Source organism: Brassica napus, chromosome C3 (genome assembly GCF_020379485.1).
Source record: "Brassica napus cultivar Da-Ae chromosome C3, Da-Ae, whole genome shotgun sequence".
Taxonomy (NCBI): Eukaryota; Viridiplantae; Streptophyta; class Magnoliopsida; order Brassicales; family Brassicaceae; genus Brassica; species Brassica napus.
Window position 1 is genome coordinate 16,487,389 of NC_063446.1, and position 24,712 is coordinate 16,512,100.

A 24,712-nucleotide genomic window follows, 5' to 3' on the forward strand; every position below is an offset into this window, starting at 1 on the left:
TTGACCATGGTAAAATACATGTTTTATATCTATTTGACCCCTGTAAAAGATTTTTCTCCCTCCGCCACTGATCACATTCCATGATTTTGCTTTAGCTGACATCCACTACCCGAACTCAAATCACAAAAATCGATATGCTATTCAATTTCTAAACCCTAGAATGTTCAAATTAGTTAATCGAAAATTTATAATAGTCTTCAGATAAAACATGGACGTCGACGGCCACGCGGTATCTTTGCAAAGACGAAATTATATTTTTCTTCTCTTTTGACATATATACGAGCGTTTATAATGGTAATGATAGTTTTGTAACAAATTTTAAATTTTAATTTTAATTTAAATATTGTATAAAAATGGTGTGGAGAAAAATCAATTAGTTAAAAACTTAACCCTATAAATTCGTGGACTAAGTTGAACCCTATGTTAGTCATGTCTCAAAAATCAACATTAAGATTAAAGATTTTGATACAGGGTTATGGTTAACTTTGTCAAGTTAAAGCCCATTTTAACATCCACAGAGTTTTGTTTCACTGTCCACAATCTTCTTAGTCAAAGAACTGAAAGTAGGAAACGCAAAAAATTCTTTTGTTTGTTACTACCGAAATTGCTTGGTTGTGCATTTTGCTTTGTAAATATATATATGAAAGTATTTCTTTGTTCCCCTTGTCGTGCATAATATGACAAAGCTTGAAGTTGAAGACATGAGAGATCATTTATACTTTATGTTAAACAACTCTCACACCAAAGATCAATTGTCAAATCTCTGACGAGCAATGAACTTGAATCCCTTGGGTGCATAAGCCGAACCAAAACTGTACATCTGAACTAAACAGAGCAGAACATCATCGTTTCCTTCTCAGACAAACAGAGGCGAAGCAGACGGACGTGGATAAGCAGTTGCTATCCCGCCCACACCGGTTTGTTGAGCAAAACTGTCTCTTCTCCTACGCATTCTTTTCTCGGTCTTATTTCCTCCTGCTTCACGCGAAGCTTGGATGTTTTCGAGGTGAAAAACAATCTCGGTCATGTTTGGCCTCTGGTTTTTGTCAACGTCGAGACATCTGAACACTTGAGTAGCTACTTTATGTGCTTCTTTCACTGAGATTTGATCTCGGATACGGTTATCGATAACTCGTGAAACCTTCTTCTTGTTTGCAAGTAATGGTTTTGCCCAATCCACTAGTTTTTGCTCTCTCGGGGGACGATTACTGTCCACAACTTTACGTCCAGACAACATCTCCAAAAGCACAACACCGTAGCTATAGACATCACTCTTGGTTGTTAAATGACCTAAGTGAAAGAGTTAGTGGTTATCATAAAGAAGTAAATCAAATCACATAAAGAAAAAAAGACTTTTGAGAGGCTAACCGTTCAAAAGGTAACCAGGGTCTACGTATCCATAGGTACCTATGACCCTTGTAGAGACATGGCTATTATCACCTGTTGGACCGTCTTTAGCCAAACCGAAGTCAGATAGCTTAGCATTGTAGTTCTGTGATCATGTCAATGAGATTTTTCTCAAACATAAAATCTTATTATCACAGCTATTTTTCATTATATCAAAAGATGGAAGTACCGAATCAAGAAGTATATTAGAGGTTTTGAAGTCACGGTATATGACTTGCGTCTCGGCACTGTGAAGAAAAGCTAGACCTTTCGCACAACCAAGAGCAATTTTCAACCGAAGATTCCAAGATAACGGTTCGAAGTAGGAACCTCCTGTAACAGCAAGAAACAAGATTGAATAACATTGCGAGTTACCAGATGAATGAACAAGAGAAGACAAGACAATACTTCTGAATAAATGATTCTCTAAACTTCCACAAGGCATGAACTCATACACAAGAAGATGATGTTCATCCTCTAAGCAGTAACCGATGAGTTTCACAAGATTAGGATGAGAAAGCCTCCCCAAGTAATTCACTTCCGCCTGCAGCAGCATTAATCAACGAAAATCATAAACAAACAATCTTCAATATAATTTTTTTTTCTTCAATATAAGTGATCAAAAGATTGAAGTTAGCTTTTCGAATCTACCAGCCATTCTTGATGACCTTGCCAACCCTCTTTGTTGAGTCTTTTGACAGCAATAACCATTCCGGTTCCCGGTTTAGATGCAGTGAGAGATTCCTCATCAATCCATCCTTTAAAGACGCAACCGAATCCACCTTCACCAAGAACACTGTCTAGTCTGAAATTCCTAGTTGCTGCTTTGAGCTCAGCAAAGCTGAAACATTTTAGGTTTGGAGATTGCAAGATCTCTCCTTCGGTTCGAGGGCTTGTTCTGACAGACACAGAAGAGCATTTGCTTCCCATGCTTTGTGTATCATTTGCCTCTGAGCTCATATACTTCGGACTCGCACCTATGCAAACACCAAACAAATAGTTTACATATAAAAAAACTTTTGATTGCACTTTTTTCACAAAACCCATTTATCCGAAATTTAGTACAAATGGTTTTGTTGTAATTAAGAGATCAGACAAATGTAAAGATTCTGAATTTTCTTGCTTGTCTTTTCCTCTGGCAACTAAAATGAGCCGTGAATTAGCCAAACACCCAAAAAGACAGTTTACGAAAACCTAATCATTAATTTGTTTTTTGAAATATAAAAAAAAAAACTAATTATTTTTAGCGTTAGAAACCAAACTTTTAAGTTAAGTGACTTAAGTCCCGGAAAGCCTAACCTCGAATTGAAAAAAATACGTAAAAAATAAATGAACAACAAACCCTAAAGTTTAGACCCTACTCTATTGCCAACCAAAATAAATTCAAACTCTTAAAACCTCAAAATTAAATAATAAACATTTGCAGGAGTAGTCGTTATTCTATATATGAAAATTGAAAGCTTGAGCCTTGTAGTACCTGTGTTACTTGGACTCTCAGCTTTAATCTGAACACTCATGCAAATACCCATGATTTTGAGACGGATCAAACAAAACCCTTTTTTCTATCTCAAAAAGAAACATATCATAATGTGAGGACAAAGAGATTTTGAAATGTTTTCAAGCTGGATGAAAGTACATATTAAAGAAACCGAACATTAAATTAATAAGAAGGAAACTTTGCTCACCAAACTTCGTTGTCAACCAAGCAGACCAGTCCTAGAATTTGAAAGGCTGGATGCAACCAAAAAAAAAATGTGGCCACTCTTTAAGTCTTTGAAGAAAAGAAGAACATAAAGAAAATAAGAAGTTGAAATTGTGACCATGCATGGAACCCTTGATCTGAACAAAGAGTGGATATACCTGTTAACCACTAGACTAAAGAAATTATTTGTAAGGTGTGGCCGAATTTAATTAATAAAACCAACGGCCGCAAGCGGGTGCATCGGCTTTGTTTAAGGGCCGGCGCCACAACCAAGACACTACAAGAATTCATTAAATTAGTTACGGATTGGCAAAGACATTTTCGTAGCCAGGTTTTTTAACTACACATATAGTGACAAAACACATCGTTTTAATTTTGTAGCTAAATATGTGGTTAACTATAGCAATCCGTATCTATATAGATACGGATTCCGTTGGTGGTCTACAGCTAAATAGTTACCCATTATCTAGAGATAATTGGTTGTTATAAATGTTCCATTTAGCAACGACTAGCTACAATCGTTTTTATTACTAAATATCATTAATGTCCTTGCTTTGACACAATACTATGTATAAATCATCAAAATAATAAAAATTAGAATATTTTGTGTATATATATATATATAGAATGTTAGATTATCGATTAATTTTTCAATGTAAATACCATTTATGTTTTAAGATAATTTTTTAATACACATATATTAAAAAATAACACTAGTAGTGTAATAAAACTAATGGTTAGACACATATGTTGGTTTAAGATTTTTCACATATACTAATTGTTGAGAATTACGATCATATTAATCCACCGACTGTGGTTTTTCCTCGTCAAACTCGTTTGGAGAGGGATGTGATAAATCAGACTGGAATTGTTAACTTGATGTTCCAACAACTCACTGCTTTGTGTGAAGCTAAAGGAGTCGCAATACTTGAGGTTTGCCAACCACCTAATCCAACTCCCCAACCCCACATACATGCTTCTCCATGTGCATCTCCTAGCAGCAACTAGGAGATTTGCCACGATTTAGTTATGTATTTTTCGTGATTATTTAGTCATGTTGTCACGATTTAGTCATGTATTTTTCGTGACTATTTATGAAACAGCAACGAATTTGCCACAAAATTTTTGTTGATATTTAAACTCTAACCCCTAAATAAATTTAAACCCCTAAACCTTAAATGTAAATTTTGAAAATCTAGTTTTTAACCCAAATCATAATCACAGCACTAAATCTAATATTTTAAAACTTAAACATAAAATCTTAACATAAACTAGAAAAAAGTTAGAGAGAAAGAACTTTCATCAACACTTAGCAATTTTTCTGCGAGTAGCTGCGAGAAAGAGAGGCGTTGGGGAGTGGCAATGATGATGGACCGGTCCCGCCTTTAATTTATCTTTTTATTTTCAATACGTTAAAAAATTCAAAATCTATTTTTTTTTGTCAACTTCAATGTCTATTTTATATTTGGGGAAATTGGTCAAATAGTCTATATTGAGAATATAATTGTCTATTTATACTTTTGCATTAATTTGTTAATTTTGGACATAATTACCCCTGTATTAAAGAAAATAAAAAAAATAAAAATAGTATATAACTCAGAAAAATATGAAAAAATAAAATCATATGAGTATTTAACATGTTTTACTATATAAAAATTAAATTCCAAAACTTTCGCAGTTGGTTATTATGTATTTTAACATATGAACAAATTTAGGAAACAAGCCTAACTGATTTCTTGTCCCTTTTGCGAAGACAATTCATGGGGTTTTTAATTATAGATGAAAATCGTTTTCTCGATCTTTTTTGTTCTTGAGTCGGTCCTTTCTACTTTAATACAAATCTATATACTGGTCAAGCCAATCTCATTAACGAAAGCAAATGAATTCTTTGATGATTCTTTTTACTCTATGATATTCTCATATTAACCTTAAGCAATTCTCTCAAATAAGAATGTCATCGTAGTACTTAGGATAGAATCCACAAGGATTGGGGATCGCGCAATAGACTTATGGTTTCAAGCTAAGCTAAATCAAAAAGATGAAAAGAATAAAACAAAACAGTAAATACATAGGTTGTGAAACAAATAGATAAGCACTAGATCTAGAGAAATCAAACAGATGATTCAAAACATAAATCAATGAGAAATTCTGTAAGATATTCCTTTTAAGTTTTTGTCACAAAAATAGCTTTCAATAAGAAAAATGACCAAATTTTTTTTTATTAAAAGGTCAATATACATTTATACCCTAGAGTTAACTAATCTAGACTTCGGTTTTAGAGTTAAGGGATGGAGTTTTGAGGATAGGGTTTCAAATTTTAAAAAATTTAAAATTAAAATTTTCAAAATAAAAGAAGTTATTTTGGTCGTTTTCTTTATCAAAAGCTATTTTTTTAAAACTTAAAAATGACTATTTGAGAGAATTGCACTAAATCAATAGATGTCAAGTGTTTTATTAGGTTCAATTCTAGAACTAGAATTTCAATAGTAAGTTATTCAACTCTCGCTGCGATAAACTATCAGATGCAGATATGATGAATCAAACAAGCATGCATTAGATAAAAAAATTAATGTGTTCAACTAAATCCTAGACTAACTCTCGCTATGAATAGGTATTTAGTCCAACAAGATTCATGTTTCGATTACACTCTTGTGTCTCTCGGTTGTCCTATGATTCTAGGTTCTAGTTAACTAATCTAGATCATAGTATTACAAAACAACCTAGTGTAGAAATCTGTAAATAATCCTATCACTTAATGATTATCAGTTTGACATTAAACTCATGAATTCCTAAATCTGACAGAGCGATTGTTCAGACAAGATTAGTGAAAAAGAAATAAAAAAATAAATAGATAACATAAATAAATCCACATGAGTTCCAAAACACTCCCGAAGGAATTCTTCTCTTCTCTCCCAATCTAAAAAAAAGCTTAAAAGTAGCTTAAAAAGTGGCTAGAAAATAAACTAAATAGGTTAAAACACGTTCAGATGTCCTTTTGTAAGTAAGGAAACTTCTGAACCAGTTTTGAATTATTTAAAGTTGATAAAAATCATCGGACATTTACTGGGAGGAGTGTCATTCGACACCCACATTGGTGTCATTCGACACTAGACACAACCTCGACAACTTCCTCTCGTGCGACGGACGGACTACTCTTCAGTAAAACGCCCATAAATTTTTATTTCAACAATGGATTGACATCAAATAGGTGGTATTGGAAAGCTAACTCAATTTTCTATCTTGTGTCAAAGTATGTGTTTTATACATAGGTGGAAAGACCTATATCTGTTGCTAAACTTTTGATGCATCTGTGCATTTCTGCAGAGTTGGGTATCAACCAACACCAAGAGGGTGTCCACCGACACCAGTGTAATGTCTACCGACACCAGTGTAATTTCGACCGAAACCCTGTTCAAAAGTGCAGTTTCAAGATGATATTTTCAGTTTCAGTTCCTTTGTTGCTCCAAACAGCTCCAAAAGCTCCAATATGCTCCAAAACGTATATGAACCTGTAAACGTACATGAACTCAGATCACTATATCGGTCTTACGGCTCCTAGTGATTATAGACTCGTACGAGGAAGGCTGTAACCGTCAGAACTTGATCCTTTCAGTCATGAATCATCTCACAGTCAATCATTGATTTCTCTCACCCAGCCATGACTGCCTTGGTCAAACATCATTGATGTGACTCTCAAAAGGTTGATCTTGATACCTCTTGTTCAATTTCTCTCTTCATTACCCGTCTTTGACCTTCCCATCATCATTGCCTTGACTGAGGAGAATCAGTCCATCGAACGAGGTCACATCTCTTAGCAATCATACACACTCTGGTTGCCACAGACCATACCAAGACTTCACATACACGTCTTTCACTCATTGTTCATCAGTGTAACCACCGGTTGATCAGTTCTTCAACACGATCCTGTCGCATATAACTTGCAATAACGACGCAACACTGTTGGAATCCCCATCATTTGACTAACACCATCTAACTTTGTCTCACGCTCAGTCATTGTTGGCCTTTCTCTCTGATTTATTTTCATTCCCGGTTCTGTATTATTTGTGTCTTGATACCCCTTTTTTATCCACGAAAATATGTATTAAAAGACAGTTAGACAGTTTCTTCTCATCCCCAACTTCCCATAACCTTTCCCATCCAGAAGCAGTCGAATAATGATCTATCCTACTTCGGCCAACTGTCCATAACCGCTTAGTAACAGTTCTAGAATTCCACTAACTGTCAGTAACAGTTTTTTTTTTTGAACAACCAAATACTTCATTAAGAGCTAAAGCCTAAAGCGGCAAGACAGAGTACGTGTTACAAGTTGCAAACTTAGCAATAAGATCCGCAACAGAGTTTAGACGGCGAGGGATAAAGGAAAAATGCAGAAAAGAAAAGGTAGCTGATAGAGCCTCGATATCCAAATTGAGTCCATAGATCTCCACCGGATGTATCTTCGAGGAAAGTGCGTTGATAAGCACTTGATTATCTGACTTCAAGCAGATTTTGGCGAACTGGAGTGTCTTTGCGTGGAGGAGAGCTTCCCTAACCGCGATCGCTTCCGCCATGAGGGGTGATGACACGTGCTGTTCTGTCGAGGAGCCCTGCCCGAGTTTAGTTCCTGCTGTATCGGAGAACCACCACCCACATCCCGCTGCTTTGGTATGTGAGGACCATGATGCATCTGAATGACATATCACCATGTCCACATTGTTAGTGGCACTTCTACGGGAGATAGGTTGAAGTGCACGGTGCTCTGGTTTCAGTGGTTGGGCGATTTGCCATTCTCTTGCTAGACGCACAGCCTTGCTTCCAATTTCAATCGCTGAGAGGTTAACATTCTCGAAGATGCGCGAGTTTCTAGCTGTCCATAAGCACCAGCAGAGCCAGGGGAATAGATCAATAGTGACTCCAGATGGTGGGAGACAGGATATACCTGGGGTGCTGGAGATTTCCATACTAAACGAGTCGAATCTTGAAGGGTCTATAGGCTCTGAAAGTGGGAGTGTCTCCCAGACTCTCCTCGTAAACTGACAGTGCAGAAAGAGATGTGCAGCTGTTTCCTCCTCCCCGCACCTCGTACAAACCACTGAGCTAGCTAGTAGCCCACGTCTTTGTAAGGTAGCTCCGAGCGGTAGGGCTCCCTGCATTACTTTCCACAGAAACACTTGGATCTTTGGAGCCGTTTTGGTAGCCCAAACATTTTTAATCCAGTTAAAAGCGTGAGCCGGATTGATTGGGTTCAAAGACCTATCCATCTCCACAGCTGAGTAGTATCCAGACTTCGTAGAGTAGTCTCCTGACTTTGTTGGAGTCCAGATCAGTTTATCCGCAGCGCCCATGGAGCTAGGTCTCATGCAGAGGATGTCAGTTGCCTGCACTGGGAAAAGCTCATGTACTTTCCGAGCATTCCATGTTGTTGTTCCTCGTAAGAAGAGGTCAGAGACTACGAGGTCTCTCCAATAGTAACAGTTAAGTCATCCAATAGTCGCTCCAATAACCCCTTCATAACTTCTCTGGTAAACACTCCGGAAACCACCATAATAACTGCTTCCATAATCGTTTCTGCCAAAACACCTATCAGTCAGTCCATGCAGTGGAATTAATTGATCAAGACGATAAACCCAACCATCTTGTCTGAATCCGACCAACATTTTCCTAACTCGACAAGCTCAAATGTCATGTATCTGACCACGCTTGTCCAAATCCGACCATTGATGTCCGAAATACCGCGTTGTTTGAATAACTATATGTACACTTCCAAAATTCACTTATTTGATTGGTCCAGCATGATATGACCGAGCTTTGACAGGTTCTAAAACAGTCATATCTTACCCTCAATCAAATCACAAGTGACTGATCCTAATAGATATTGATCCATATCATCTTCCACTTACGTCGGTGTTGGTTTATCCTTCATTGGATAGTTCTTCTCAGCATTTTCCAACCCTGGCCGGCTTGTCTGAATAGCCTAGTCAAATTTGTCCTTCAACTGATTCTGTTCATTTTTCGGAATGCGGACGCTATACCAACTATTAAGAATGATTATATGTTGTAGCTTTTAAACAGTTTTTCAAATATTTCTTTGCAATTTATCTAGAGGAAATATAAATAAATAAACAAAGATAGTTAAATAGTAATTTGATTGTTGTTTCCAAAAATAAGGTTTTTACGCTTTGCCTAAATATGTAAGCCCATGCCCATATTTATTATAGTCCATCATTTTCACAATTTATCAACTTGACTAATGTCTCTGAAAATAAAATTTTAAAGTCTTTTGCTTTCAAAAATTTAATACTGGGTTTCATTTTTGAGATTTTTTTTTATAAATTCATTTATTGAGTTCATGATACAGTCGTAAAATTTCATGAAATCAATTTGGACAGTTGGTTGAAAATTAATTTCTGGTGACCATTAAAAAAAAAGAAATACATTCATACGGTAGTTCAACTTTGGTTTCAACAACTTACAGAGGAGTTTAAAATCTCCGTATAAAAAAACAAAAAAAAAAGTATGTAACTAAAAAAAAGAAAGTATGTAAGTAGACTTGTAGAATATTAGATGCAAGTATTTTGATTTATATAATCTTCTTAGCATAAACGTGTCCAAATCCACATACGTTAAATTAACGAGGTTTACATGGGTAATGAAAGAAATAATTAATTAATATATATAATGAAAAGACCAATCTATTTATTGCTAATTAATTTTAAATTAGAAGTTCATCTAACTTAATAAAATATACTATACCACATATTCAAACCTCAGTCGAAGTAAATTAAAATCATACTAAACCATATAAGTCTATTTCGATACTAAGTACCGAGCCAACTATAAATTTTATTTGCCAAGGCAAATCATATAAATTAACACACTTTCACATAAAATACTATTTAAAACCATATTAAACGGCATACATTTACCTCAGCAAGGAAATTAAAATCATTCTAAACCATATAAGTCTAATTCGATCTTAAAGTTTTTGGCCAAATCAAACAATAAACATTAACACACTTTCCAGTATGTGAAGGCCACGCCAAAGCATACGATATGCTCAACTAATTCGTTCTAAATATCATTGTTCATATTCTACCACGCCATTAATAAATATCACATTGTTTTCACCCAAGTAAATCATTAATTCTGCAAACACTAAATAAAATCACGTTTTGTTTTTATTTATTTATACATGTAAGTCCTAAAATTTGTTAGATTCGGGTTTAATTATGGGCTTCCGACTTAAAACCAATTGGTGATTAGTGGATTGGCTCTAACTTTTTATATATTACTTAATGTCTCTTAGAATTCCCGATGTGGGATATATATCTCAAATACCCCTCTTCGAGATGATGGCTCTTATCGGCCAGAAATCTCGAAACTTTAGGACATTTATACTCGGTCGAGCGAGTTTAACACAACCTTTATACCCACTAAAGTTCCGAGAATTCTAAGAGACATTAAATAATATATAAAGGGTTAGGATCAATGTACTAATCACCAATTGGTTTTAAGTTAGAAGCCGATAATTAAACTTGAATCGAACATGGTATCAGAGCTCAGATCCTAAATACCCTAAACTCCTAATTAAAATTAAAAAAACTAAAAGTTAACCCTTCCGACCTGATATAAAAGGTCGTGATTAACACCAATTGGTTTTAAGTTTGAAGCACGTAATTAAACCCGAATCTAACAAAATTCTTAATATATAAATTACTGATACCATAACATATCCATAAAGGGATTCTTAGTTCTTAATAATATATTTTCCAATTTAATTTCCATCGCAAAACTAATAAAATAAATATGATATAATGAATATATGATACAAAGGCCCATTTTAAACACACAATAAATTATTGTATGAACGTTATATAATAAGTTTTGTAAATATATTAATAAACAGTTAGTTTTATGGTGACACCTATAAAATATATAACACTTTTTTTTTTTGAATAAAAGCTTAAAAATATATAACACTTAACATGAAAAAACAAATTAAAAACCAACATCCGCATGAATCAAGCTCTAGTTAGTTTTAAATTATAAGTACATAATAAACTAACTTTAACGTAGTATCAAAGCCACCCAATTGTTGTTAGGTTTAAGTTCATCTAAGTTATCAGTTTACATAGCCCTTTTTCAAAAAATGAAAAAAAAAAAGTTATCAGTTTACACAAAATTATATAGTTAGTGATGACAAGACGACTTTCTAGGACTCATTACATGGATTCGAATTCGGTCATGAGCGGACATCGTAAGAGGTTTCATGGGACCATGTTCCCATTTCAAAAGAAAATTGAGGTTTACAAAAAAGAAAGGAAAAATATTTCCATTCGATTTTCGTTTGCTACCACAGCAGTTACTGCTTAAATCTACATTATAATAGGGCAGTTGCATCACTCCTGATGCGACACATCAGCGATATGTGGGTTCCATTTTTAAAAAGTATGAAAAAAATGTCAAGTCTGTGACTCGAACCCGGGTTATTGAGATCTAAACAACAACATTTATACTACTGAACTAAAGAATTCTTTGTACATTGATGGCTGAAACAAATATATATTTATGAAGGTCGCAAACTTTTGCTTCTTCGGTTTTCTCTGTGGGACCCACACTTATTTATTTTATCTAATGATTTAATAAATAATTTATAACTCACGTTTTGAAATGAGATTCGTTAAAAAAAAGTTCAATAAACCTCTTTGGTCTGTAAGCGTTCTCTTCAATGGAAGTTTAGGGCTTTCAATTTTTAATCATCGGTTCATGAGTCATCTAAAAAACACAGATTGACTCTTTGAGTTTCATGAATCAGTTTTTCTTCTTTAGTCTCTACATCTTCCAATATTTAATAAATTCATCATCAGTTATTTTATTTTGCCTGATAAATCATGATTGTGTGGTTTTTATTTTTTTTGGTCATCCTTAGCTTGCACCCTTTGATCTAACCAAGAAGAAGAAGAAGACATTTGTCGTTCAGGATGCCATCGAGGACTCAACTAAGTCACACGGGAGACATACCAGTTGTTGTCTGATTGTTCAAGAAGAGTTTATGTGCTGTGAAACATATTTATTTCTTTTCATCAATTGCTTTGTTTAATCTTTTTTCCTGCAAATAATGATGGCTTTGACAGTTCATTACGGGAGCCAAGAAGTAAAAGAAGAAGAAGCCAGTGAGTGTTTGACATTTTCTGTTTTCCTGAGTTTTTTTTTCCATTCATTAAACTTAGATTTTGAAGATTATGTGCCTCACATTCTTTTTCTTTTGATGGTTGTTAGGTTGAATGAAGATCATTAAATAAAGAAAATGTCGATGCTCCTGAAGATTTGGAGGGTACTTTATATTTCTTTCTCTGATAATTCTATCGACATAAATTTGAACCTTAGAGAGGGTATATTGCAGAGCATCCTAATGATGAGGAAGAGGTGGAGGGAATTGATCTGCACCAGCAATGTTACCTGTGGGAGGGAAGTGACATGGATTACTTATATGACGAGGTAAGCATATCATTAGATGGTTTGCGGTCCATCTTTGAGAGCCGTCTATTGTAAGTGTCTATCGTTTTGAAGTTGTACGACACTAAGATGTAAAGAATTACTAATCAAGATTACCTTACTAGCAGAGTTCTTTTGCACAGTTATTGTCAATGGAATTAACACTGAAAATTGATGGTGCTATATTTCATGTTCCAAATGCTAACGCAAGCTCCAATGTTGATTCTCAGCTTTAACATGCCAAAATCACAATGCAGTGGGTGTTGTAAAGTAATTCAGTAGGCACAAATGTTCAGTTGAAAAAAATTCTAAATTGTATTTATGCATCAAACTTATCATCCATAACATAATAATATGCTTTTTCTTGTGCTAGGAACCGTTTGTAAATAAATGTCTTGGATGTATACGACTGCTTAGTTTGTTGCTTTTGACAGTGAAATCACTAAGCTTGCAATGTGTCAGGACAGCAAAAGCATCTCAGCTGATGGTTAGCTTTACAATTTCGTTGGTTTCTTTTTTCTATTATGTTGGATGGATTATTTTAGCTAACAAATATCGCAACAGAGCGCTGACAATAACTCTAATAGATTTGTATATACATTTAGAATTGGAAGTTTGGTGAGAACATGAACAAGTACTTCTGTCATGTTATTGGACAGTTATACGCCATTTCAAGAGAATTTATTTCTTATATTTCTCATAATCAGTAAGATTTTAACTGTTTTGTCTACTTTGCATTCATACTTCATTCTCCATCTAACTTCTCGTTGCTACTATATAATGATCAAGTCATTTTCTGCACAAATAGGCAAGTGGGGATGTTACGTTGGGTGCTTGGTTTATTGGGCTTGGCTATACAAAGTCTGTTGTTACTCTAAAACTTTTACCTCATTTAACATTGATTCTGGTTCTTGGGAGAATTGCAGATTGTGAATGAAAGGCACAAGCAGGTAACATATGTGTAGCTGCGTTCGACTCGACATGTAGCGGTATCTGCAGATCCGATGATCCCATTGTGGAGGTTAACATGCAATGTGTTGACCTGAAAATCATTATTTGGAAGCTACATTTCGAGGCATTTCCTCAACATATAAATAGACCATAGACAGAATTTGATATTTATAATACTCAGTGATCATGTAGTCTGCAGAAAACAATCCTTTTGCATATTCTATATGGAACCACGAGATATGTCCTTTGTTTGATGATTGTATTATGATAGCTACTAACATAGGAGATGACTAGAGAAAGAGAAATGAGTATGAAACTCTTATATGGGTAGCTTTTGTAAACACATTTGGGTTTATTAACAGTTGTGACAAGCAATTATGTTTATAATAAAGAAAACCCGCCGCAGCGTCAATAACAAATGCGCCTGTTTTTTGGTTGTTTGGGATTGAAATAGCTTATGGGTTTTCTAAATCAATATAATTGATTTGACTAAAGCTATCTTGGATGACAAAAAGAAGGATTGCAAGTTTAATAACTTCTACTTTAGACTTTAATTTCAACTAAATTATAATCAGTCTTTTATCCATATCATCTTAGTTATAATCGTAAGGATTTATTAGAATAAATAAACAGTTTCAACAATATTTAATATGTGATTTAATAAACAAAAGAACATGTAGGATTTTTAGGATTTAAAGAGATTGGAGACAATAGTTAGTGAATATGAAAGAATACAAAGCAGATGATGAAAAATGATTCGAGCAAATTAGTGGCAACACAGAGCTAAGCGAGATAAAAATATCAATCAATAAAGAATGAAAGAAGAATAAGCAGGGTTAAGTTATTACACAAGTCAAAACTAAGACAAATCAAACGACAGAACGTGAAAACAAATGTAAACAAGACAAGAGGAGATGGTGAAGATAAAATGCATTGAAAAGTCAAATGCTAGATTAGTAAGCAAGAGACAAAAATAGATTAAAGTGCAAAAATTCTACGCCTTGGCGCGGGTAACGATCCCTAGTCATTATAATATGGAAAGTACATTTGTCTATAATTAATTTTGTTGAAAATCCCCTATATATTAATCATGATGCATTACAACATGTTTTCTCATGTGTCATCACTAAGATGATTCTTAGAATCTTTAGAAAATAAGTTGGTCCATATAAATATATATTATATTTTTTATTAAATTAACTAACAAATTGATTAATAGTATACAAAATAATATTCTTTATTTCTTTAAATAAAAGCTACGGAGTTACCTAATATGATTAACATATATATAACAATTAATGATAAAAGAATAATACATATTTGATAACAATTTTGGTATCTTCTCTCTTTCTTGTTTATTTTCATATTAGTAAAAGAAATAAAACAATCACATTGTGTATATAATCAAAAAAATTAGATCTTGTATTCTATGTTATACTTTGAATTTTTTTTAAATCACTATAAATTATTAAAAATTCTAAAATTTTCGCTTTAAAAAATTTGTGACCAATGGTTTAACTTTTTTTTGTTCAAGCAAGATACAAATATTCATAAATCGTATGAATATGAAGTCTCATTAATAGATATTATATAAATATATATATATATATATATTAATATCATTTAAATTAATTATGTACTATATAAAATATTTAAATATGATAATTTCGAAATTTCCAGTGAAAAATTATTGAAATCTTAATATTTTAATTTTTAAATTTGTATTTAAAAATTTCATATTAAAATTTTTATGATTAACGGTTTAAATTTTTGTTACAACAAATATACAAATGTTAATAAAATTATATTAGTATGAAGTGTCAATAATAAATATTTATATTAAAATATATTTTATATATATGCCAATATCACTAAATTTTAATTATATACCAAATAAAATAAATAAAATGATTGTTTTGATTTATTTACCAAAAACATGATTGTAAATTTTATGTATACAAATTAATTTTTAAATTGGTAGTTTCTAATATGTTATTTGATCCTGACAATCTCAGAGATATACGTCTTCAAATCGAAGTGATATTTAATATTGAAAGCACTATATATATTATTTCATTCAGATTTAATAATTTAGTCTTGCTATTTATTCCTAAAATTTTTTTAATGAAATATCATGACAAGATTCGAATCATCTCCTTTTGAGTTTGTTTGAAGAATGAGAGATTTGATCATTTCATATAATATTTTTTCTCCATAATACTTTATCTAGCTATTATAATTGTAAGAGATTTCAACTATTTATTATAATTTTCTGGTTTATCATTTAATAAATCAAACAGTTCTTAATTTATATATAGTTTACATATACTAGATTGGTAAAGTATTATATTTTTTTATTAGTATACTCTTAAGTAACTAAACCTCAAAAGCGTAGGTTAATAAAATAAGTAATATGTTTTCTTTTTCTAGATTTAGATGATTTTTAGACCGAACTAGTGAATATATACTAGATATACATTTATATTTCGATTTTGCACTTGTATTCTATAACAGCTTAATATTTACATTTGACCACCTATGAATAGAGTTTGCCGGTGATTTTTTTCATAAATTTGATTCTTAGATATGTATCTGGAGTGGAACTAATATTTATAGATGTCCATCTTTTTAAAATTGACGCTTGTGTAATTCACCAAATTTATAGAAGAAGTTAAAAAAGAAACAAAGCTCATATCAATGAAACAAAAATGAGAACGAAAGCACAATTTTATAGAGGTAGAAAATGAAATCACTTATGGAAAGTCAATAGTAAACAAATCGAGAAAACAAAACCTAATCTCATTTCGTTATTTTACAATCGATGTTGCATATATGGTTTTTGTGATTTGTGTCAGCCGCAAAACTTAATTTCTTTTTTTGCATATGAAGTCTTAAAAATCATTTAAATGAGTGATACATTAGGCCTGGACCGAAGTACCTACCTAAACCCGAACCAGAAAAACCAAAACCGGATTCGAACCGTTATACAAAAATATCAAAACGGAACTTATGAGCTTAGTACTTTGGGGTTTGGTTATAATCCGAACCGAACCAAAATCCGAAGATATCCAAAATTAGTATTATATGTTTTTTTAATATATGTTAAGGTAATTTAGATATTTTATAGTATTCGAAAGATTTTTGAATTTTGTTTTATTTTTTATTTTGAATATCTTTTAGTTAGTATAGATAGTTTAACTAATTTTAAATTAGATTTATGAATAATTTAAATATTTGAAATTTTTTGTCATTGTTGAGGTTTTAAAATATATATTTTGGGACGATTTCATATACGGGTTACAATCTGATCCGAACTAAATCCGGAAGGAACCGAACCGAACCCAGCTTGATAATTAGTAAAACCCGAATGGGACATATGAGCATAATATAGAAAATCTGAAAATCTTAATCGATCGAACCGACACCGACGGGGCCCCAAACTCCTAGACCATGATATAGTTAAGATTGTAGTGTTTCAAAATTTTAAAACTATTTAATAAACAAACATTAGTATAAAAAACTAGTTAATGAATAAACATTAGTATAAAAATTCACTCCGCGCATGCGCGTGAGTTATCATCTTTTTTTTTTTACAACAACAAATAGACTCATGTAGGCTCTGAAAACTAAAAAGGTTGCTCCGCATCCATATGGACAACGAAAGACAGCTGTCTCCTGGCACCCCGTGCTAGGCTATCCGCCTTTTTATTTTGCGTCCGCGAGATATGAATGATCTGTGAGCTGTGAAAATTAGTAAGATCATTAGTAAGATCGTATTTGTTAAACGTTGATAAAGAATGACTACATGGGTTGAACTACTTGAAATGAATAAAGTTAAGGAATAACAATCAAAATATTTGAAAACCCTTTCTTCAAAAAAAAAAACAATCAAAATATTTGTATTCATTGTGATGTGAAATATGTTAATTCCTTGGTGCTATATGAAATGCATTATTATAAAAAAATTCTTGGACAAATCATGTGTGAACAAGACAATATTTTGTAATGATCTTTGGTTGTCCAATAGAGACATATGTTGCGCCAGACTACATTATTTTTTTTGCTAAACAAAAGAATATGCCAAACTACATTATTAAGAGTCAGTGATTGTAATTACACTGAAATTGAAACTAAAATCAAAGAAGATGAAACTAGATGGGTAGAATGACAAAGTAGCAGATGGGAGACAATATGATTGAGCATGAGATATAATTCAACTATGCTCCATGAGGGTGTGTGCATACCTTTTTATTAATTATCCATTTTTACTAGTAAAAGCGAATAAATTATTTGGTATTTAGCTTTTATCTGAACAAGAAGTTAAATTATCTGCTTAACTTCAGTTGCTGAATGGATTACCTAGTTTTTTTTTTGTAACAGAATGGGATACTTAGTTAAACAAGCTTATCTTCTATCTTTATTGACAAAAAAAAAGAAGCTTATCTGCAATATAAACACAACTCGAAAAAGATGGTATAAAATTAACGGGTGGTACTGTGATAAAAATGTGATATACAATTAATTAGGCAATTACCATTGTCATCCACATTATTTTCTAATTACGTTTGCAAAGGCACGTAATAAAGCGCATACAATGATGCGAAGTTTAATGCTGCAAACAAAACGACTTAGGGTTCGGCATAAACGCAGCAGTCTGGTGGTTACGGTTTTAAACCTTGTTAACCGATTTCTATAACTGATACAACAGTTTAATATTGGTATATTTGCATATACTTATGACTGGTTAACTATCGAATAAAACAACGGTTAAATAATAAATTAACAATATTAACACTTTATATAATTATAAAATATTAAAAATCATATTATTATAAATAAATATAAAAATATATTTATAAAATCATAGTATTAAATTTTTTAAATTATGGGGATTTCTAAATGTGTGTGTATATATTTGTGTATATATATATTAATGTCTAAACACTATAGCATATATTTTTGTTTTAAATTTTAATATAAAACTAAAATATAATAAATATATATATACTAGTATTTTATTCAATTTTAAAAAATAATAAAATATTTATTTTTATATTTATATAGTTTTAAAATAATTATTTTTATTTATCTTACAACAACCTCTCGTTATTGTAACCACCTTTGAATTCTCAGAGGTTTTCAGTATTTTTTGTAACTGTTATAAAATGCTAATAAATGCAGTGTTTGCGGATTCTAAGACAAAACCAGTCAACCCCTTGGGTTGTTTACTACAAAGTTATGTAAAAATGATTTTGTTTACTACAAAACCAGTCAACCCCTTGGGTTGTTTACCACTGCACTAAGCCGATTGGGTTGTTTACTACAGAGTTATGTAAAAGTGATTTTGTTTTACAATCTATTTACTTTTTTGGAAGTAGAGGCTTTTAATAACTTGAAAAAGAAAAACAAACCTTTTGTACAAAGTATAACAAATAGTCGCCACTACTCCAAACCTTTCAAGGTCACATTTAGGAGTAATACTACTCGTAAGTAAGTGAGCTTTTCTCCGATTTTTTTTGTTTTCGAAAAGGAAATACATGCGTTGGTTGAGGTTTTGTTAAGAGCCAAGATTAAAATAATATTACACATATCGATATAATAAATTTCCTGACAATTCAATTATCTCTAGCCATCTTTTTTTTGTTTGTTATTCGTTTATGCATAACAAAGAGAAAGCATGTACAATATCTATTATTAGTGCTGGCTTTCTTTAATTACCTTTCTTGCTTTTCATTGACAAATGTTGGGATAGGTCAATAGAATCTAAATTTTGTATCATAAACATTTAAGATTTTTGTCAGTTAGGTTGGTAGTTTAATGTCATTGGATCGTCATTTAATCGCCAGAATCTAGTATATAACGTTTCGTTAAATTTTATCAGTTAGATCGATCTTTACTAGATATACACACAAAGGGTACATTGTGTATGATCATATTTAATGGTAATACTTGGAAATATGAGTGGAAGTATAGGTGGTCGTTCAAAAAAAAAATAGAGTAGATATATAGGTGAGTGTGATAACATAGAAGGCATGTGAGATCGACGTTCACATGCATCAAAGTTAGGATAAGAGAGTAACTAATATAGAAAAATGATTTTAACTAATTTGAATAAGATGAAAGAGACAGGCTATCTTACTTGGGACACTAAATTCAATAATTTATTTTAGCTTATGAATAAAGGAAAGTAAATTGACCTTTATCTTTTCAACCAACAAAATTGGCCTTTTCTCGTTTCCATGTCAATATATATGCTTGAACCTTTCTTTATTTTTACACAATTATTATACATGATTTGCTTTTTAATTTATTTATTGGAGTAAAACTCAATCTAATTAAGCTAATATGAGAATGATACACAATACATTATAGTTTTAGATGCAATAGCATGAGTATGTATCTTAATTGTCTGTTTTTAATTGGAAAACTTAAAACAAATGACGTTTTGTATTCATATATTATTCAAACCTGAATTTTTTATTTACCTACTAAATATTTTGGTATGGGTAAATAATCTTATGCCCCTTAAAGCTAAATCCTAAATGTGACCTTGAAAAGCGAAACGTGTGATTGGTATAGAGATTAACTAAATTGACAAAAACCATACCATATTTTTAAAAAGCAAAGCTTACATAAAGTAAGTATATTTGTTGCATCGGATACCTAAAACATTTACTAATACCCCGAATGTTCACAAAAAATTATTATTTCAAATACACAATTTAAAACGACACGCACACGGTATTACCATTATATAAAGCAAATTAAGTCACTAAAGCCAGTGATCAAAAAAAAAAAATTCACTAAAGCCATAAATCTTCCTCTCTCTCTCATCAGAACTATTTAACTCCCTTTCCCTTTTTACGTTTTTCTCCTGATAGATGGGTTTCTCGGACGCTGGAATTTGTCTCTCCGATCAAAAGAATCTCGGCGAAACCGAAATAGGGCTCCTTCGTGTACCCTCTATAGGGTTTTCAGACCGAAGCGTTCAGGTATTCCGTCCAGATCAAGATCTTGAAACCAAAGTCCGAGAACTAACTAATTGCTCACATGAAGGAGTAAAGAATGAGGAAGAAGAAGAATTATGTAAGACTCCAACACGCCTGGACCAGATTCTCCCAAATATTCCAAATATTTGTCCGCCGGCGCCGAGGAAGCCTAAGGGAATCCAGTCAAGAAGCTTGAAGGTTCGAGATTCTTATAAAAGCAGGAGAATGATCATTCTGAATGTTTCTAGAGAGATTGATTGTATGTTTCATTCAGCATCTCTCGGTAACAAAATTAAGAAAGCCAGACATATTTGATGTTACATACGTATATGCATAACGTAGCTACATATAATTAACCAAATGGTAATAAACTACGTGTTATGTAATGTTGTGAGATGCTATTTCAGTTTTATTTATTTGTTAAAAATCTTGTTTTTCTGTTGGTAGTTCTATTTTTTTTTGCCCGTGAAGTATTTGGAGCATCTCCAAAAGAAATTGTATAACTTCAAATATAGAGTTTTTTTGCTCTACAAAAATAAATTTCAAACTTCAAATTTGAGGTTTTATCTTTTTTTTTTCCATTTTGATCTTTATAATTAATTACACAACACATTTATGATTTTTAAGTATTTTCTCATTTATCGTTTTAATCCTTAAAATTCTTATATGTCATATATATTTCAAGTTTATTTTTATAAATTCAAATTTTACATATAAAATTAAATAAAATTTTTAAAATAAGATTTATAATATTTTAAAACCTGAATTAGACAACAAGAATATTATAAAAGAAAGTTAATTAAAAAATTTAAAAGATACATGAAAAAATAATTATTACACAAATTTAAATATTACAACAACATTAATAGTCTAGTAAATTTTCTCTCGAACCTCCAAAATCTCTAAAGCATTGTCCAAATTTGTTTTTTGTAAAATAGAAGATGGAGCATTACAAATTAAATTTTATGAAAATGTTGTATTATACTTGTAGTTAAATATTTAGTTATGTATTTCTATTTATAATTTTATATATTTAGTGTAAGATTTTATTCATTAATATTACCTTAATATTTTTAGGTATGTACTAGTTATTTATAAAAGTTTAATAGATTTATATTAATTACAATAAATATAAGGATCATAATATAAAATACAAATAATTATGAACTTAAGTTTAAAGTTTTGCTTTCGGACAAGAGCATTTTGAAACTTCAAATTTAGAATTTTACAAATTTTAAAATAGAGAGTCTTTTTGGAGATAGTCTTAGAGGCGCAAAGTTTTTTTTTCTCGTCAGTTTCTTATATTGATTTGTACATTGGAAATAATCGGTAATTATAGGACGTATGAGTATTGGAAAGCAGAGTAGAGTTGGTGAAATAGTACTTTGGTTATGTAAAGTGTAAACGGAATCTAGGTGAATGGGTTGATGGAAAAGAATTTTAATGCTTTGATCACTGAAATCTAGGCGAGCGTATTTTGCTGCTACCAAGTATCTGAATGACCAATCCAAGGTCGTGCAGTTAATTAATGATTCAAAATTAATTTACTTCTGATATGTACTATAATGGAAGAACTATTTTTGTCTACACATAATTATGATATATCAATATGGGCTGAAGAAAGCCCAAGCCAAATGCTTTGTCATAACCTACTTGAAAAATGTTAGGGGCTTATTGGATCTGTGATCCGGAGTAAGTTTACTCTCCTGAGGGCTCCACATCAAATTCCAGGTCAGAAACTCAAGTTTCCTTGTGCTGACACGTGTCCGAGAAATATGAAACTCATCGTTTCATTTACTTTACTTGGAAATCGGATGGGCTTATATATCGTTAAGCGTATATTTGGTTTGGTCATTTTATTGGCTTCGTTGGGCTTCATGTTTTATCCAAGTCTTCGATCCCGGTAGCAAGTTAGGCTTATCGTCTCCAAACCAAATTTTAGGGTTCGCAATCCTCTTCGATCTCCAACAACGACGATGTTCATATGCGCTCACCACACCAACAATGGAGGATCTCCGTGTTTCTCTTCAATCACCTAGACATTCTTTTCTACAAACCGTTACGGGATGCTTTGATTCATCTTCATTAATGACCGTCTTAACTCATTCGGCCACTCAAAACACGTTTCCTCATTCATTGCATCTTCCCTTTGTACAAGGAGGTGAATCTACAGCTATAAAAAGTTTAGCTTTCATCATGTGAACATCATTCTCACAATCCTAATAATGGAGCATTCAACGATTCCAGTTTTTTGTTTTCAATTCTTCTTGCCTGATCTCTTTTTTGGTTATGTGAGTGTTCGTTGTGTAATTGATCATATCATGCTGTATTACAATAGCAGAGTCTTTCCTACGGCTTCAAGTTTTTAAGGAATTGATATCAATCTCGCTTATGGATTTCAGACTTACGACTTCCACTTCTTTCAATCAAGGTATTTATTTGCAGCGATTAATTTGTCTCTTAATTTTATCATTAAAACTGTAAATAAGGGAGTTTGAGCGCTGGATATGAAGGGTCTTTAAAAAATACGTGTTTGCGGAAGGGGAAGAAGATTCTGGAGGAGAAATTGATAAGTTTGAAGTCAAGCTTTCTAGAAGAAAGAATTGGATCACAGGTTAGTCTAAACTTCATGAATAATATGCGTCTGGGATTTTATGTCTCTTTGTGGGACAGGTTACTTTGCTCTCTAAGCAGTATAAGTAGAACTTTGAAGCATAGATCTTTTTTGGTTATTGTGATTTCAACCATCTGTTCTTCATATTTTGTTTACACATTTTTCATTCTAGAATGGAGACTTTAATCAGATCAAACAAATCAACCACACAAATTTTGTAGATATTGTTTTGTTGTAGCATTCGTTTTACTTTGCACTTGAAGTTGTGATGCTGGTTGCTACCTCGCGGTCGCGATTAAACTACGATTTCACGACATCGGTTTTATGCCATACGCCAGCTTAGACTGAGATGGAAACTTTCATTTGCTTAAAGTATTAGGTCTTCAAACTTCATATCCTGTTTATATCTTTGGTATCTTCGTTTCCAGAAATTGATGTTTCTCATTCAGATGGCTTTGTCTGGGTTTCAATTGACTGAATGGAATAAGCAGTCTTCTGCGAAGGAGGTCATGCACAGGACTCAAAGAGACATGTATGTTCATGAAAGAAACAATGAAGGTTTCATTTCTTACTCTGAGTAGTTTGGAATAAATATTGCAACTGGATCTTTGCAATTTTTCCTCTAAACATGATCTCAAAGTTTTGTTCTTTAATAAATTTTCTTTTCTTTTGTGCTAAGAATATACTCCACTACTGCACGCACAGGTTCACATGTAAGGCTTTGACCCACAGCCACTGGGTGGCGCCGGTCCATCAGCAGCGCCGAGCTCAAAGGTCATCTGTTTTTATGTTTATTGTCATCATATATCATTTAAGTATTTGTGTTTGAGTCTCATGATCATATGTTTTCTCCAAACCAGGCAGTTAAAAGACGTGAGTTGAAGTATGATCATGAACGTATATGACTTGATAGATTTTGGAAATAAGTTAATTTGGATGGCTGACATCTTCCTTCTTTTGGCACACTTCTGAATGATTTTAATTTGTAACGGATGGAGGTAGGCTAATGAAGTCAAGAATCTAACGTTTGTCACTTAGGAAGACTGCTAACGACTTTGACGAAGTTATCAGGTAATAATTCTTTTCGCCATGACATGCATTGGTGGAAGGAGGAGGATTCTGCATCATCTTCTTTGCTTCAAGTTTTTCCTTTGGTTTGCTTCAGAGTCAAGGAAAGGCAGCGTTAACATTTATCTCTTGAACAAGCAGCCATAGAATTCTGACAAAGAAATTCAATGCAACTCAGGAAATGTTAATCAGATTGTGAAACGCAAAAGAATATGCTGGTTTCAAGTATGCTTTGGAAACTTTGTTAGAGACTCTTGATATGACTTGGTTTCAAAATATTAAGTTTACGATCCATATATGGCCTCTTCTAATCAATTTTAATCATTTCTTTGATAATAGCAATTATTCCACGTTAGAAAACTGATCAAAATGATCTTTTTCTTTGGTCATTGTTTTGATTTTTTGAAATAACATTATCACACAACAAACACTGTATAATATAACACAAATCTTATAATCTAAACAACAATTAAAGTATGGGCTATGCAGTTACTGTCTGATGAGGTG

The 24,712-nt window shown here is 32.4% G+C and overlaps 4 protein-coding genes across 38 annotated transcripts; 2 read left to right on the forward strand and 2 right to left on the reverse strand.

Moving 5' to 3' along the window:
- Window positions 1-637: 637 nt before the first annotated feature.
- Window positions 638-6,296, reverse strand: LOC106438346 (probable serine/threonine-protein kinase PBL10). 2 transcript variants are annotated; one of them, XM_048752745.1, is made up of 6 exons: window positions 2,864-6,296; window positions 2,038-2,363; window positions 1,795-1,930; window positions 1,577-1,719; window positions 1,369-1,492; window positions 638-1,290 (listed from the first exon to the last, which is right to left on the reverse strand). In XM_048752745.1, the coding sequence occupies exons 1-6, from the start codon at window positions 2,913-2,915 to the stop codon at window positions 857-859; spliced, it is 1,215 nt and encodes a 404-aa protein (XP_048608702.1). In that variant the 5' UTR covers window positions 2,916-6,296; the 3' UTR covers window positions 638-856. The 2 variants fall into 2 exon arrangements, with proteins under 2 accessions (XP_048608702.1, XP_013734920.2); XM_013879466.3 differs by lacking the exon at window positions 2,864-6,296 and having other exon boundaries at window positions 2,038-2,829.
- Window positions 6,297-7,383: 1,087 nt separating this feature from the next.
- LOC106448862 lies at window positions 7,384-8,433 on the reverse strand. Its single transcript, XM_013890691.1, has one exon. It carries the CDS (start codon window positions 8,431-8,433, stop codon window positions 7,384-7,386), a length of 1,050 nt encoding a protein of 349 aa, XP_013746145.1.
- An 11,874-nt stretch (window positions 8,434-20,307) lies between these two features.
- Window positions 20,308-20,961, forward strand: LOC106450186 (cyclin-dependent protein kinase inhibitor SMR10). Its single transcript, XM_013891838.3, has one exon. It carries the CDS (start codon window positions 20,416-20,418, stop codon window positions 20,836-20,838), a length of 423 nt encoding a protein of 140 aa, XP_013747292.1. The 5' UTR covers window positions 20,308-20,415; the 3' UTR covers window positions 20,839-20,961.
- A 330-nt stretch (window positions 20,962-21,291) lies between these two features.
- Window positions 21,292-24,499, forward strand: LOC106447284. Of its 34 annotated transcripts, XM_022699188.2 has the most exons (8): window positions 21,315-22,684; window positions 22,862-22,954; window positions 23,037-23,137; window positions 23,566-23,669; window positions 23,843-23,911; window positions 23,998-24,010; window positions 24,140-24,208; window positions 24,303-24,499. In XM_022699188.2, exons 1-7 carry the CDS (start codon window positions 22,528-22,530, stop codon window positions 24,173-24,175), a joined length of 573 nt encoding a protein of 190 aa, XP_022554909.1. In that variant the 5' UTR covers window positions 21,315-22,527; the 3' UTR covers window positions 24,176-24,208; window positions 24,303-24,499. The 34 variants fall into 34 exon arrangements, 13 of the variants coding, with proteins under 13 accessions (XP_022554909.1, XP_013744633.1, XP_013744629.1 ...); XR_002656885.2 differs by lacking the exon at window positions 24,140-24,208 and having other exon boundaries at window positions 21,326-22,684; window positions 23,998-24,135; window positions 24,209-24,499; XR_007321310.1 differs by having other exon boundaries at window positions 21,355-22,684; window positions 22,865-22,954; window positions 23,998-24,208.
- The last annotated feature ends 213 nt before the right edge of the window (window positions 24,500-24,712 follow it).

Bases quoted from the DNA above. Each gene is read 5' to 3' on its own strand.
- LOC106448862 (XM_013890691.1), bottom strand. From the start codon at position 8,433: ATGGGCGCTGCGGATAAACTGATCTGGACTCCAACAAAGTCAGGAGAC.
- LOC106447284 (XM_013889175.3), top strand. From the start codon at position 22,528: ATGGAGGATCTCCGTGTTTCTCTTCAATCACCTAGACATTCTTTTCTA. The intron at 22,685-22,861 runs GTGAATCTACAG...GTATTACAATAG, and splicing joins TCTTCCCTTTGTACAAGGAG to CAGAGTCTTTCCTACGGCTT. The intron at 23,138-23,565 runs GTTAGTCTAAAC...CTTCGTTTCCAG, and splicing joins AAGAAAGAATTGGATCACAG to AAATTGATGTTTCTCATTCA.
- LOC106438346 (XM_013879466.3), bottom strand. From the start codon at position 2,433: ATGGGTTTTGTGAAAAAAGTGCAATCAAAAGTTTTTTTATATGTAAAC. The intron at 1,493-1,576 runs GTACTTCCATCT...ACATGATCACAG, and splicing joins CTAATATACTTCTTGATTCG to AACTACAATGCTAAGCTATC. The intron at 1,291-1,368 runs GTTAGCCTCTCA...TCTTTCACTTAG, and splicing joins CCCTGGTTACCTTTTGAACG to GTCATTTAACAACCAAGAGT.
- LOC106450186 (XM_013891838.3), top strand. From the start codon at position 20,416: ATGGGTTTCTCGGACGCTGGAATTTGTCTCTCCGATCAAAAGAATCTC.